At 41.6% G+C, this 15,228-nt stretch overlaps 1 protein-coding gene across 18 annotated transcripts in view; it reads right to left on the reverse strand.

Annotated features, from left to right (window-relative positions):
• Window positions 1-15,228, reverse strand: part of ENOX1 (ecto-NOX disulfide-thiol exchanger 1) — a 366,488-nt gene that overhangs the window by 137,442 nt on the left and 213,818 nt on the right. For 14 of the 18 annotated variants that reach the window (XM_046898713.1, XM_040657671.2, XM_025146792.3 and 11 more), the window contains 2 exons: window positions 4,630-4,765; window positions 3,673-3,810 (listed from right to left, as the gene is read on the reverse strand). In XM_046898713.1, the coding sequence (XP_046754669.1) occupies window positions 3,673-3,810; window positions 4,630-4,639 (148 nt within the window). In that variant the 5' untranslated portion in view covers window positions 4,640-4,765. The remainder of the gene's footprint in view (window positions 1-3,672; window positions 3,811-4,629; window positions 4,766-15,228) is intronic. The other 4 variants (XM_040657725.2, XM_015276675.4, XM_040657714.2 and 1 more) reach the window with 1 other exon arrangement.

The raw sequence follows: 15,228 nt of genomic DNA on the forward strand, positions 1-15,228 counted from the left end.
CTTGACTTGTAGGCAGAAGTGTAACTTTCACCTTGGATGTGTGCGCTTGAAGTTTGTTACTTCCTTTTTTTTTCTGCAAGAGTACAAACAAGCAGCACAGCCTTAAGCAACTCCATAATTACCACTCATGTACCATGAGTCTGCACTGGTGAACTTTTTAATTTACATAATCTTTGATCAACAAATGTTTAGGTCCTCCAAGTCACTCTGGAGGAAAAGCATCTCAGAATTGCTTCATGTTTTCCAGCACAGTGGCTCGTTAGTGTAAGGAAAACCAAACTGAACTGGAGAAGTAAATCATTGTTTTCTGGGCGGATGTCATCATTTAGAATACAGGTGACCTGATGCCATTTGCTGAAACAAAAGACAGCATAAGGACACTGAATTCAGCAGTGCCAGAACTGCCTTTAAGAAGTCCTGATGGGAAAGCAAAATAAAACAGCCTCAGTTGGCCACAGGTCACTAAGCTTTTCTGCTATTCCTAAAATGTAACAGAGCAGCAGACTTAAACACAGTTGAAAGATGTGCTTGAGTGAGAGCTGCTGAGAGCACAAGGTGCATTCCTATCTCAAAAGCACGGAGTACAAACTATCCTTCCCCTCTCACCTGGACGTGTTTCTCAAAGCCTCAAAGTGGAGAAAACTGCAGTTTTAAGGCCTGGCTAACTCAGAAGCAGTTTAGCAGATTTTCTCCAACCTTTCCAGAAAATTCTTACCTCGGGGCCAAGACCAAGAAACTTCGGTCCAATGGGCAATTTTGGGGGGAAAAATTTATAACCTGCTGAAGGAGGGGGTTTAGAATGAAAGTGCTTTTCAGCCAAGGCCACTCCACATCAGTCTTCAATGTTTTAACTAATGCACAACTAAACTACAGCTTATTGTATGAATTATGTATATATTGTGTATACAAGTGTACATTAGTGTACATGTCATGCAGTAGCTAAATATTATGGAAGAAGATGAGCTTTCTGAAAAATAAAAAGTGCAAGCAAACTACATGTAGAAATAGAAGAGATATTATGCACTTATTAACAAGAATACATCTTTACAAATGAAAGGCTCTGGCATTTGCTCAGATCAAAAATCCAATTTTACAGTACGGGGAGATAAGGAATTGAATAGAGTACAGATATCATCTAAACTGATATTAAAAGGTTAGCAGTGCTTAAAATTGATTAGTTACCCAGAACAGACAGCCTACATTGCAGACTGCAGGAAGAGCAACGGACAGATGTTGCAGAAGCTTTATTATTAATGTTAACAAATTCTCAGGCTAGGCAAGAGCTTCACAGCTTGTAAAGTGGGTAGCACAACTCTGTTACGAGGCAGGCATCCCAGCGGGTTACACAGCAGCAAAGTTAACGTCAGTTGAAAAAAAAGAGCAAAAATCCATGAACAGACTTAGTAGATCATATGACCTCCATACCTAAGGGAGGAAAATTGCCATTTAGGAATCAGGAACCAGGCTTGGGGGAAGAAAGGCTGTGACTGAAGGAGAGCTTTGGAAATTGAAATATCACAGAATTAAGAGATGTGTCAGGGCATAGATGAGTACAACACCCTGAATTTCAGACTACAGAAGGTTATAAAGGCATGCACAGAGAAGATCACACACTCTCCAAGATCGTTTTAAGCTATTTATTGCTTTCCTAACTGTCACCAAGGCAGGAAAATAAAATAATAAAATAAAAATACTTATTTTTAAAGGCAGAGAAAAAGTTAGTGCTGGGACACAGGTGTTTCATTTTAATCTCTAAGAAATGTCATAGATGACAGTAAAAACAGCAAAATGTGACTGCTGTGGGAGATTATTTCATTGCTAGGATTAATAACAATGAAGAGATGAAAAAAAAGTCAGAAATGGCTGAGGGGTGGTTTGATACTTGGTCTAACATGGCGATGGAAACTGATGCTGATTGCAGGTACAGTAAATATATTTATCAATATATCACAGCAGAAAAAGCCCATAAGTCTTTTCATGGTAAATTGTGGTGAAAATTATGGATTTGCCATGATGAAAATGTGTCCAAAACTTATGAATCATGGGGAAACATAATGAAATGTCAAAGCACCTATTTACATTGAAAAATACAAGAGAGTCTCAAAGAAAGGAAAGGACAGGGAAAGGGAAAACAGGAGTCATTTCTGTAAAGGTAGCGCTTCACTAATTAATATTTATTACTTATGTCACCTTTCATATATTCAAAATGCTGAACAAATACCAGCTGACCTGTACAACACTCCTACAATACCTAATACGCAAATTATGGAAATTACAGCAGGGAGCTGGCACTGAAATAAAATCCGTGGGATCCTCCCTTATGGGGAAAAGCAGTGCACAGGAGACGAGGCTGCCTTGTAGGGACTGCATAGTGCACCTGAGGACACAACTTACACCATAACTGGGGAGACAGAGGAAGAAGGGAAGACAAAAAGGTGGGCAAATTCCATGGGACATGCAACCGAGATACTTGTACATGGGTTGAGGAGCCACTACCACTCCCCATAGGGCACAGGAATGGACAGCAGGGCAGGCAGGTGCTGACAGCTCTGCTTGTTGCCTTTAATCAGGAGAATGGTGTTAAAGAATCAGTTGATGGCCTCCAGTGGCTAAACTCTCTGTCCGAGACTCTTCCATTATAAATCAACTTTCGTGCAGCTTAGCTTACCCGCCTGTAAAATGGGTGATTCAGAGCCAGATCATCAGCTGTGAACTGGCATAGCTTCATGCTATTCCAAGTTCCAGAAGGGGACATATTTGGCCAAAATAAAACCTCTCACATCCCTGGTGAGGCCAACACAGTGATTTAGATCTGGCTTACCACTTCCACATCTACATGGATGGGTGCAGACATGACAGGAGGCTGCTCTGACCCAGATGTTGCACTGCTCTTCTTAAGCTAAGAATGCAGTTTCCAGAGGGGATCTGTCATGTCTGGCTGGTGGCTTGTGTCTGTGGGGCACCCACCCATACAAAAATCATCTTTCTCTACCTCACAGGAGCACTGTAGTTTAATTAATCCCACCCAATTAGTCCTCTTCTGCTGGCAGTGAAGTCTGATGATGCCTGGATGCGTCTGTGAAACACTGCTGATTCCAAAATATTATTTTTATTGTTTTTAGAATGAGTTCATTCCCTGCAGTGCTTCCCCAAACTGTAAGTGAAATAACAAAATCAAACAAGAACAACCTCTTGAAATTCACTTTATGACTCCATAAGTAAATAAGTGCACACCTGATGGGAAAGCTTCATTTTACTAATATTAACTGAGTGAATGGGCTACATAATTTTCTACCCAATTAACGTAACTTCAAAATCCTTCTCCAGTCATGAGGTCCCAAACCATGGTGTTCCTTGGCAGAACATCAAGACATCCTGCTTGAATGAAGAAACACATATTATGTGACCCTGCTACTGGTCTTGACCCAGCATGAGGATCGATGTCTAATTTTGCCAAAGAGTTTTGGCTTTTCCACAAGGTTAAAATATGATATAGATTTTACAACTACTGCGAGAAGAGACTACTACACTGTATGCAATATTAATCATAGATAGTGTTTTCAGAATATGAAAAATAAATATAGCCTCAGAAATAATTCCAGATTTTTTAAAAGAAGGCAAGGAGTCCATGGATTGGTGCAACAGACCTCTTTAATAGAAAAAAAATCTTACCTGTCACAAGCTGTTGTCCCGCTAGACCTACTGGAACCATCCCCAGGTTATTCATAGCCGTGGCCCAAGCTGTTGGATCAGTGACTGACATGTTCAGTTGCGTGGTATCTATAGCTATACTTCCCAAACCATCAGCTGCTGCAGGAGAAGAAATGCATCAACGTGACAGCATTTTTAACAAAGCCTTCGATGAAAATGAGATATCTCAACCACTCTTTTGTTTCTTAATTATGGTTCACCTTTCAAAAGTTTCAGATAATACTGCTTGGCATAGTATAGCAAATCATAAAGATATTAGAATCATTCAACAGGCAGAGAAAGAAGCATGAATGGTTCAAGCTGATTATATGGCAAACTTTTTCACAAGGAGGAGAGTCAAATGGTGGAACAGGCCGTACAGCCACCAACCCTTGTAGCTTTTGGGCCAAAACTTAATAAAGCCCTGAGCAACTGATCTGACCCTATAGCCAGCTCTGCTCTGAGCAGAAGGTTGTACTGGAGACCTCCTGAGATCCCTCCTATGCTGAATGAATTATCCTGTATTCTTCACATATAATTTAACTATATGTAATCTGTGGTAAACCGTCAGAAAGCTGAGAACCAAACGCATGTCAAAGAAAAGCCTGTTTTCCATGAGATGCAACTTTATAGAGGATTTAAGAATATGTTAGCTCTGAACTAAAAAGAGGTCAAAGACAATGGATTCATTATGGGAAACATCAAGTTTTGTTCTGAAAACAAGAGAATTAACATTCATATGGTCAAAATCTACTGTCTAGGTATGGGTTCCTGGGTTGGTGAAGGAAGAGAGGGCCAGATAGCTAAGGGAGGGTACCCTCCTGATGGTAAACCTCCAGGCACAAGGACTAGTCATACATTTGTGCATCTCCCTCATCACAATGAACTCAGCTCCTTCCCGCTATTTTCTTATGACCTCTGCAAACCTGAGACACTTACCAGCAGCCATTGCTTTTTCACCAGTTCCTTTTGCTCCTGTTAGGCTTCTTCAGCTAGGAATAATTAGCTACTGTATTAGCAGCATCTTGAGATGGGATGTCATCGAACTCAGGGCCCACACACAACTCATTAGGCTCTGAAAGAGAAAAGACAAAATCAGCCACCGAGTGCCACAATCAGAACACAGTTGCAGAACAACAAACAGCTCTGGGAAACCAACCAACAATGCTCCTGCCCACTTGCACCAGGCACCAGCACTCATTTCAGAGGGGAGTTTCAATGGATGCCCATCCTCACCCACTGAGCAAACAGTACTAAGCAGGAACCTGACAGACCGCTCGCCTCTGACTGAAAAGCTCTTCAGAAATTTGGTCTTATCAGCAGCTACACAGCCTCCTCAACATGAAGGCATCAGCTGAAAGAATGTATTTTAAGGGACAAAAATGAGATTTTCTTTTTTTTCTTTAACCGTTAACAATTAACTGATGTTGTGAGTTTCAAGGAAATAGTCTCCTGTTCTGAAATGAGAAGTGAAAGAAATCCTGCACTGACTTTCAGAATGGAGCACGTAAGAAAGCTTAGGAGAGCTGAGGATGATGCCAGCTTCTTGACTAGCACTGTATCTTTGCCTCACAAAAGGTAGGGAGCTTGAGGTGGGAGTGGAGCATCTGCTTCCAGCTAAAACGTGCTGCTTCCATCAGGTATCTGTCAGACCACAAATTTTACACAATGGTAACTTTTTGCTGTTGCTGCTGTTTGTGAAACTTGCCACACCAACACAATGGTCATTATAAGGGAGGCTGGAGAGAGGACAAGGTGTGACCCAAAGCTGTGAGCTGACAGCACTCACAGCAGAGGGAGGAAGCACAGCAAGATGAACGCACAGGTATACTCATGTCAGGTCTGTGTGCATTAGTTACATGTACCTATTGGCCAAACTGGGGCTGCACTGTTTTCCTGGCTGTCCAAGAAGCCTAAAGGTCTCTGACCTACAGCATTTGATACTAGTGAGGACACAGCCCAATCCCTGACCAAGTTTTAGGGCATTCGTTAACACCAGGTAGGTGTCTCTCATTGGCCACACCTAAGCTGTCACTTTAAAAAGCACCTGGAGGTTCTTAATTATGGGGTTTCCAATATGCAAACCCCAAGAATTCATCTTTAGAAAAGTAACAATTAAAGTGATTATGTGGTATTTTAGCTGAGCACCTCCCACGCTTTCCTTTTTTCATGTGATGTGCACAAAGTACAAGCTAGAAAGTTCTGTATTATAGTTCCGCGAGACTGTACAAGCCACTTCATGGGGACATGACCACATTAATAGCTGTAAAAGTGAAAAAGGAGCCAGGATCAGACAATGCTGAACTTCTTTTTCTTTTTGTATGTTGTAATTTTCAAATAACCAGCATAGGCCAGGAGCATTTTGTTCAAATCTACAGTGGGTCTATTTAAAAGTCAATATTTATCAACTCTTACTATTCGAATTTGCAATTCCAATTCTTATTTGATCTCCACTATTCATTATACAAAACACAAAATAATTTTATGATAAAATTAGCTGCTAAATAACATCTATAAACACCAAAAAACAGTGAACAAGAGTCCTCTGCAGGGAACACGATTAGCTTATGTTACTCTTGGCAAGCCACTCGAGATTTATGTCAAGTTTTAAAAACTGGGTGTCTCCTGTTCAGCTCCTTAAATTTGCACTTAGCTCTTTCCACTCAGGCTATAAACTTTTGACTACAAAAATCTATTTCAAGGTTAGAGCTGCCTGAATTATTATTTGTCAATAAGATATTTCTCACATGGTACATCCACCTTCCTCCATGTTAATCATTCCCCAGTGATTCATGACTCACAAAGACATGCCATGCTCGGGGTGGGTCATCTGCAACCCATGGATCAGAGCTTGCCTCTGGGTGCCCTGTTGCCCTTCTCTTGTGACCAGGAGCCTTGTGCCTTGATGTAGGAAAGAGCAGCTCAGAACTGTGATGATATGGTGATGAAATGTATTCATACCTTGCCATGGGCTAATTTCTTATCCCCATAATGTGTCCCCATGACTGCTGAGGTGGGACTGCTACTCCATGGTTTCAGAAGATGACCTGCAGAGGCATCTCATACAGGCATGTGTTATTGGGATAAGGGGCAAAATGTGGGTGTTGGCTTGTTTCCAACTGTTTTATTGCCTTGTTAAGTGTGTGTCGGGTGACATTACAGGGTCAGCTGCCAAACTTCACACTCTTTCCTCAAACCCAAACTGAAGCTCTATTAGCTCTCGCAGAAATGGGAACTGGTCCATGAAGACTTTGGGCTAGACAAACACACCTACTGAGAGCTAGTAAGCGACTTCTTTTGCATTTGCCTTCTACCAAGTTGTCCACCTACTTCAAATTTTGTTATGTTTTCATGAATTAGCTACAGGTGAGTAAAAGGCTAATCTGTTATGTTGTTAAGAGTAGTTGAGCACAAACAATGGGAACAATATGGAGTCACAGGCATTTCTTAAAGTCCTTACACAGGACAAAGAAAATAACACCACAAATACGGGATTATTTGTGACTCCCCTATTGCACTATGCCACCAGCTCTGCTCAGTGGGCCATGACAGTCTTTGCTCAGAGAACACGCTCATAGTCTCACTGGGTCTGGGCAGCTTTGCTTTCTCCCTGGCCATCAAGGCTGCTGCTTGATCAGCAGGATGTGAAACAGAGGAAAAAAAAACACAAAGAGCATGTGAGGGCCCTAAAGTAGAACTAGTCCTGTCTAATGAACAACTGCTGCAGGCTATTTTGTCAGTGGAAGAGAACTGAATAACAAGCATAAACGGACCTATGAACAATGTATAATCTACAGCAAGCTGCAGGCAGAACTAATGCTATCTCCTGACTGTGGAAATAAGCTCACTTAAAGCAAAAAATACTAATTGTGAAGATCTCTTCCACCAACAACACGTAGATTACATTATCAGAGAGCAACATAATACAGCTAAAATAACCTTACAGGAACTTCACACCTTATTTAAACTCAACATTTAGCTTTTGTTAAGAAACTTCTGAAAATCCTTTTTTTTGGGGGGGATGGGGGGGGGGGGCTAGGGGGGGGGGCGTTGATGAACATTTAAAATAAAATTGGCTTTGGGCAAATTTCAGCATTTCTTTGTATAGCCCAGATACCACACTGTTATATCCTTCATGACACTGGAAACAAAACAAGCCAAAGAAACAAATAAACAAACACTCTAGGTCATACAAAGAGTAAGTGATGTGCATGCTAGGAAATACATCTGCTAGTGAAGATTCTTGGTTTCTTAAAAACAAAAGGAATCATTGTGACAGTTGCTAAATGAGAATGAGAGTGCAAATTTATGCAGCCATCCTCTGTGAGATATTAATCGGGTATTAATCAATAGCATCTCCCTGACATTACACCTTTAGATAGCCTTCTTAATCTATAAATTATCAGTACTCCTGTGGGAATTAATGATGCGAAGATATATGTAAAAGAAGTCTGTGTTCATAAACACGTGTGCGTGGGAGCAACTCTACTATATGGAGTAACTTGAAAAAGCAAATAAGGACATAATCCTCATTTACAGGAGAAAATGTGTAAAGTCTTCCGAGTGCTTGAAGTTCAGAGGTGGCAGGGGCAGTCATATAAACTTTCCTTTTTGAGACCTTCTGATTAACAGATTTCTAATGCAAAACACTGTAAAGTGATTCTCAGGCGCATGCTTTCTGTGCCTCTTCTTTTTGCAGGCGCAGTGCAAGTACCTTGGATGGTGGATTGTGTGAGACATTTAGACTTTCCTCAGACAGGTTGTCAGGAAGATATAGCACTCTCAAGTCCATACCAATGAGCACTTCTCAGTCATAGCAGTCATAGCAGATTGCACTTAGTACGCATATTTTATACCAGGCAATTAAATGCAGTTACCCAAATGAATACAGAAGTCGGTTATATATTGTGCATCAATTATCACAGGCGATGAATGCTGTGAGACAAAGAAATTAACACAACATAAAACTAATTCAATAACACAGCAGATTGCTAAGTTAAAATCCTACCCTTTAGATATCCATAACACCACAGAAAATGAATTACGACATGGAGTGGAGCTGATTAAATGCACCACGCTAACGAGGCTATGTGGAGTGCTGGGTGAGCGGACAGCCCCAGGATGCATGGAGGAGGTTCTGCATATGGCTCTGACACTGACCTGCTTGGTGACCTTGAGTCATTTTGTCTCACTGTCTCATTTTAGTGACCACTAAAACCTTCAAGGAAAAGTCTGATGCCATGAACCTTTTGAAACCTCAGTCTACAAGCTGCAAAAACATTAAATGATATTGATGCCAGTTCTCAAGACAATGCGTGTGGACAGCAGTGATGTGGTACCTTGTTATATCAGGCAAATTTTTCAGTTCTTACAAGAACATGTGTAAAGCATTTGTTACTGCTCACTGTGATTCATAGGACAGTGGTCATAACATTGGTCACACTCCACCTGTCCTATCGAAGTACAGGTCGTTTATCAGGCTAGATCCTGCTGTCTTCTCAAATACATCAAGCATTTGTACTGGATCTTCCCAGTGTTTTCACTTCTAGAGATGCTGAAAGGACCCCCAGTAAAGAACAAAGAAAAATAAAGACGAGATAGACAAGGATTTGGTGAGAATCCTTGTTCACATCCTCCTGACCATCTCTGGATGAAGAAGAAAGCTGTGGATAATAGCAGTGAACATGATACGTTTCTACCATGGCCATCCTGCCTGCAGCACAAGCAAAGAAAGAACATATCCAATGTGACTCTGAACATGGCTTTAAAAAAATCATAGAATCATAAAATCATTTAAGTTGGAAGGGGCCTTTAAAGGTCATCTGATTCAACTCTGCTGCAATAAATAGGGACACCTACAGATAGTTTAGGTGCTCGCAGACCTGTTCAGCCTTGCCTTGAATGTCTCCAGGGTCAGGGCATCCACCACATCTCTGGGCAACCTGTTGCAGTGCTTTACCCATAACATTGCTTATGCATAATATGACAAAGAGGAATTGTCTCATGTTTTTGCATGGTTTGTGATATTTTAACAGATAAAAAAAAAAAAAAACACAAAAAAAAACCTTCACCTAAATTCTGAACTTCTAAAGGAATTGAAGGAAAATAGACTTCAAGCTAAAATTTGCATGAAGCATTTACAAATCCAATAAATAAAATAGATGAGGTATCAGAACATTTTGGAAAATGTCTCATTTTCTGGGATGCAGCCCTAACTTAGGTATCTAATGTATTCTTCAGCCTTCTGCAGCTCAATCGGAGAGAGGTCAGTTGCTTTCCAGTGTTTCCAGGGAGTCACCTTATTTATCTGGCTTTGTCAGTCAGCCTCCCTCTTACAGGAGCCCTTTGAAAGCAAAGATTGATTTTGCAGGAATTGGCACTTTCCTTAACAGAAAAGCTGTATTAGGCACAAGCCAGTGAAGATAAGCATGGTCCTACCCTTAGTACCTAAATGGGACCCTGGTTACGTGTTCACTTAAATAATACTCCAGATTTTTTGTATTGTGAATGAATTGTATGCTCACTGTAGACTGTGCTGCTAAAAAACAACATTGTCATCTTATAAACTTATGAAACATGTACTGTGGCATTAAGAGATTTCACTTTTCAATATGTAACACCAGATATGTATGTTTTGACATGTTTACAAAGGATCCTCTCCACCAATTCTCACTGAAAAACAGTTAATGGGTAAATCATGGCCATAGTGATAGGACTATGACAACTTACAGAAAATAATATATTTACAGTTTAAATTCAACACAACTAATGTGCACAAAACATTTTCTGTAAGAACAGCTCGTCCAAGATGCTGCATTACTAAATCCTCTGCCCCAGCACTTTTTGAAGATAATACATAGAATGCACAAAACCCAGATTTCCCTCAGAAAGCAGAACACTGAGAGATTTCAGTAGTGAAAAAAATAAAACAGAAGTCCCCTAGATAAACAGGTGTGGTCTCACAATGCTCCTGGAAGGTCACCCAGTAATATTTCATGCTAAACCCCGATCTTCACTGGCATCACAGAGCAAAATCTTAGCAGGTTATAAACACACTTTTTCTTTTGTGTACTTAAGCAGCTGCAGTCTGAATATGCTGAAGTCTATAAATAACAGAATCTGGAGGCACATTAAGCAAAGCATTATAGAAGTCCAGCTTAGTGATAAAAAAAGCATATGCAGTACCAAAATCATCTGGATGAAAAAAAGAGAAAGCAACTTTTCTAGCTCACACTGCAGGCGTAGCTGTCATAAAACCAGGTCTGATTACTACTCGAACACAAAATGCCATTGTGAATTGGTGATTGCACCTCCATCTCTCACTCTGTCTGATTTGAAAATGTGAATCACTTGCTTTGCATTTAAGAGGACAGTTGCCTCTAAAACCAGCCCTTCCTTAACCTTTCCGCCTTTTAAGAATTTATTATGGCAAATAAAATATTTTAATTACTAACAACAATATTTTAAAATTAGTCCTTGTATCATTCTCTTTTCTACTAAAAGCCATCACCTGCTTTAGAAACATGACATCTACATCACTGTACTTCATACAGAAGAGAAGGCACCCAAATCATGTCTTTAGCAAACAGACTTCAGCAATTTTGCAGGAAGGCTGAATACTGAAATCACAGAATTGCAGGGGTTGGAATGGACCTCAAGAGATCGAGTCCAACCCCCTGCTAAAGCAGGTTTCCTACAATAGGTCACACAGGTAGGTGTCTAAATGGGTCTTGAATATCTCCATAGAAGGAAACTCCATAACCTCTCTGGGCAGCCTGATCCAGTACTCCATCACCCTTACTGTAAATAAGAAGCCTTCTGCATGTTTGCATGGAACCTCCTGTGTTCAAGTTTTAGGCAATTAGTCCTTGTCCTGTTGTTACGCACCACTGAGAAGAGCCTCACATCATCCATTTGCCTCCTATCTCCCTTCAGATATTTATAAACATTAATCAGATCCTCCCTTAGTCTTCTAACCTGAATAGACCCAGGTTACTCAGCTTTTCCTCATACAGGAGGTGCTTCAGGCCCTTTATCATCTTTGTGGGCCTCCACTGGACTCTTTCTAGGAGATCCCTGAGCCCAGAAGTGGACACAGTATTCTAAATGTGGCCTCACCAGGGCAGAGTAGAGGAGGAGGATCACCTCCCTCAACCTGCTGGCCACGCTCTTTTTAATGCACCCCAGGATACCACTGGCCTTCTTGGCCACTGCAGGCTCACGGCCAACCTGTTGTCCATCGGAATGCACAGGTCCTTCCCCCTCTAGTAGATAATCCCCTAACCTGTACTGAAACATATGGTTATTCCTCTCCAGGTCCTGGAACGCATCCTTGATGTCACAAGGCGCCTGGAGCAGTCATTAGACATGCACTACACATGTTATTTCTTCTCTCTTTGGGCTGGATGAAACATCTACACAAATGCGCCAAACATCACATGCCTCTTCCACTCTAGCCTCCTACCTGGTGCTTACCTAGTGCTACTTTAGGCAGGTGCAAAACAAAACGCTGTTTTACTAAAAAAAGAAATCCAGAGAGGAGAGAGGAAAAAATGGAAAAAGACTGGGATGCTCTTCCAGGAAGAGCACTGTAGCTTACTCCCATGCCACCTGCTGAAAACATGCAGTTTGATGGGTAAACCCTACCTGTGAAAGGCCCCTGTGGATGGCATCACACAGTCCACCAGAGTGAGGCAGGAAAGCCTCGATATCGAATTTCCAGATGGAAACATGCTGCTCTCCAAGCCCAAGAGGACCAGCAGACAGTTGAGTTTCATTCGGCAATATTATGTATGGAAAATCTATTTTAAGTAACTTTCTAAAAGTTTCTAGAACACATTCATTATCATTTTTCTTTTCCTCCACAGGCTGTATAATTGAACTCCTGTCTTCTCAGGCAATTTCATGGAAAAAAATATCCTTGTCAATCAAAGCATTTTCATATTTTTAAAATATGCTTTTATTGTTGCACCAAATTGTGATGAAAGGTAACGTCTGAATGGCCTTGCCTAAGTGCCTGGGGTGACCTGCAGAGCACTTTTGTACAGCATAATAAAGCAATCAATATTTTCTGTAAGACCACCACATATTCTCTCAGTGACAGATGCTAAGCGAAACACTGGAAGAGAGGTTTAGGCTTGTTTTGTTAGCTCTAATTCAAGGTTCCTGGTGATAAATTCTTCTTACTAGAAAAACTCACTATCTCTTCTATCAAACTATATCTTTCCCCTGTCCAAAAGCAGCCATCATTACTTAGAACATCACACTCAGGATCTTTTTTTCCAACTATAAGCTCTGAATTGGTAGTGTGCTCCCTGGTCCCCGGTATCATTTATCTTGTATTCCTTCCACTCCTCTTTGTGTGTCGCCTGTTCTTCTCCATTTACCTCAGAATTTTCCTCTTTGCTTTTCCTTGATTTCTTCTTTTTGTTTGTTTCCACCCATTGAGTTCATGCTTTGCCTTACAATAAAGGCACATTTCTTGCCCAATTCTGCCATGGGTCATTCCCTCATCCAAACATCTCTTCACTACCAAGAATCAGTATGATCTACTATACTGTTCTGTTTCAGTGACAGAAGGAAGGATTAATATCACCACGTCTGGGGCCCTGGGTATCCTGGTCTCATATTAGGTGTGGAGGTTGTCGGCCCTGCCTGTGGCAGGGAGATTGGAGCTTGATGATTCTTGAAGTCCCTTCCAACCTAAGCCATTCTATGATTCTATGATTCTGTGATTCTATGTCTATACAGATGTCTATATCTGAACTTTCCTGACACCACCAATTCCAACAGGAAGAACCAGGTGGCCTGATTCAGGCACCTACCTTACCAGGCAATGAAACACACTTCAGAGATGTGCCTCTCCCTTTTTGTCTAGAAACTTAGACTTTAGCTTTGAATATGGATATTTGCTTCAGACACCCATTGGTCAAACACCAATGGGATAAGAGGAGCCGAGTCAAGAAGGACTCAGCCCCAAGGGACACAACTCCTGCTCCCATCCTTTGTCTGGCTGGTAAGTCCAGCATAGTGAGCATCAGGAGAACAGAAATCATGAGTCAGCAAGCAGTAAACATTAGAAAGTCCCCATATATAGACACTTATATATATTTAGAGAGAGAGATGACTTTCTGATTTTTTTTTTTTCCTGCCCATCCCCAGTGAATATGCCAACACATGACTATCAGTGTTTGACAACGGGAACTGCCCACTCATACACACTTCCTACTACTGTCTTGTCCTACATCTGCCTGTTCTCTGGAGACAGAACTCATCCTGGCCCTTTTCTTCCTACTTTCAAATGAATCCTACCTCCTCAGCCCTATTTCTTTCCCTGACACTTAACTTCTTTGCACCTTGCAGCTGCCATCTTAAAGACCAGTGTGATCACACACACCCCACTCAGCTACCAGGGTCCCCTTATTTCCAGACATCAGCCTCAAACAGGCAGCAAATGGCTTTCTTTATCCTTTGTTTTGGAACAGCACTCCTCATTGAGAAGATGGTGACAACAGCTGCATGGAGTTTCCATCCGTTCTTTTGCTTCTCCCAGCCTGGTTGTTGCGGGTAAATAAGATGAACCGAGAAGGTTTTCCACTTCTCTTAGGGTACAGAAGAACTTCCAGGCTCTTTGTGCTTCCTCATACCCATTAGCTTTCAGCAGAGGCTGAATTACATTGCAAAGTGGAACCAGGAATTTTCTGCCCATTTTCTGAACAATTATGTATGGGATCACAAAGAAGTTACTATGAGGCTGCAAAAAGGAATATCACATACTCTATCTGTGTGCTCTTCTTCCCAGGACAGTTGGACTCCTTCTTCCACTGAGGGACAGTCAATCCCATATGTAACGTGAGGTGGGATCAGGAGAACAGCAGTGATTGTGGTAGAATCAAGCCACAAAAACTGCATTAGGATGTTTTTCTGTTGTAACAGGCTGCCCAGGGTGGGGGCAGATGGGGCTCCAGCTGCAGATCATGCTGGGTATGACAGTGCTAAAAGCCCTCCCTCCTGCCAGCTCATCCTGCTATACCTTTGGTGGCTAATATCCTCCCTACCTCCTTTCTCCCCAAATGCTGTCTCATGTGTGTTTACCATTTTCAGTTATAAATCTTCAGGGCAGGAAATCATGTCAATTTTTCCTCAAGCAGGGCTAAAACCTACTAGAGCCCTGGCACTCCTTGTGCTGTCACTGGGCTGAGGCTGGCTTCAGCCGGAAGCCCCCAGGCAGGAATGCCAGTGAGCCACAGCTCCATGGGCAAAGCCACTCAACTGCCAGTTTCTGCACCTCATGCAAGCAGGCTTTCAGCCTCTCGGGCAAAAAAAAGCGGGAACACTGATGATGATAACATCCCCCTCCCTCCTCATGAAGGCCTTCCACCCTTTTCACATTGCTAATAATCCTTTAACTCACCCTTTTCCAAAGTCTTATCTGTCCTGTCTTATTTGAACAGTGAGCTCTTCAGGGTAGAGAATTTGCCTTTATCTGTGCTGGCAAAGTACACTGTAAATTTACTGCAGTATATAAACATTTTCTAA

Source organism: Gallus gallus, chromosome 1, assembly GCF_016699485.2.
Source record: "Gallus gallus isolate bGalGal1 chromosome 1, bGalGal1.mat.broiler.GRCg7b, whole genome shotgun sequence".
Taxonomy (NCBI): Eukaryota; Metazoa; Chordata; class Aves; order Galliformes; family Phasianidae; genus Gallus; species Gallus gallus.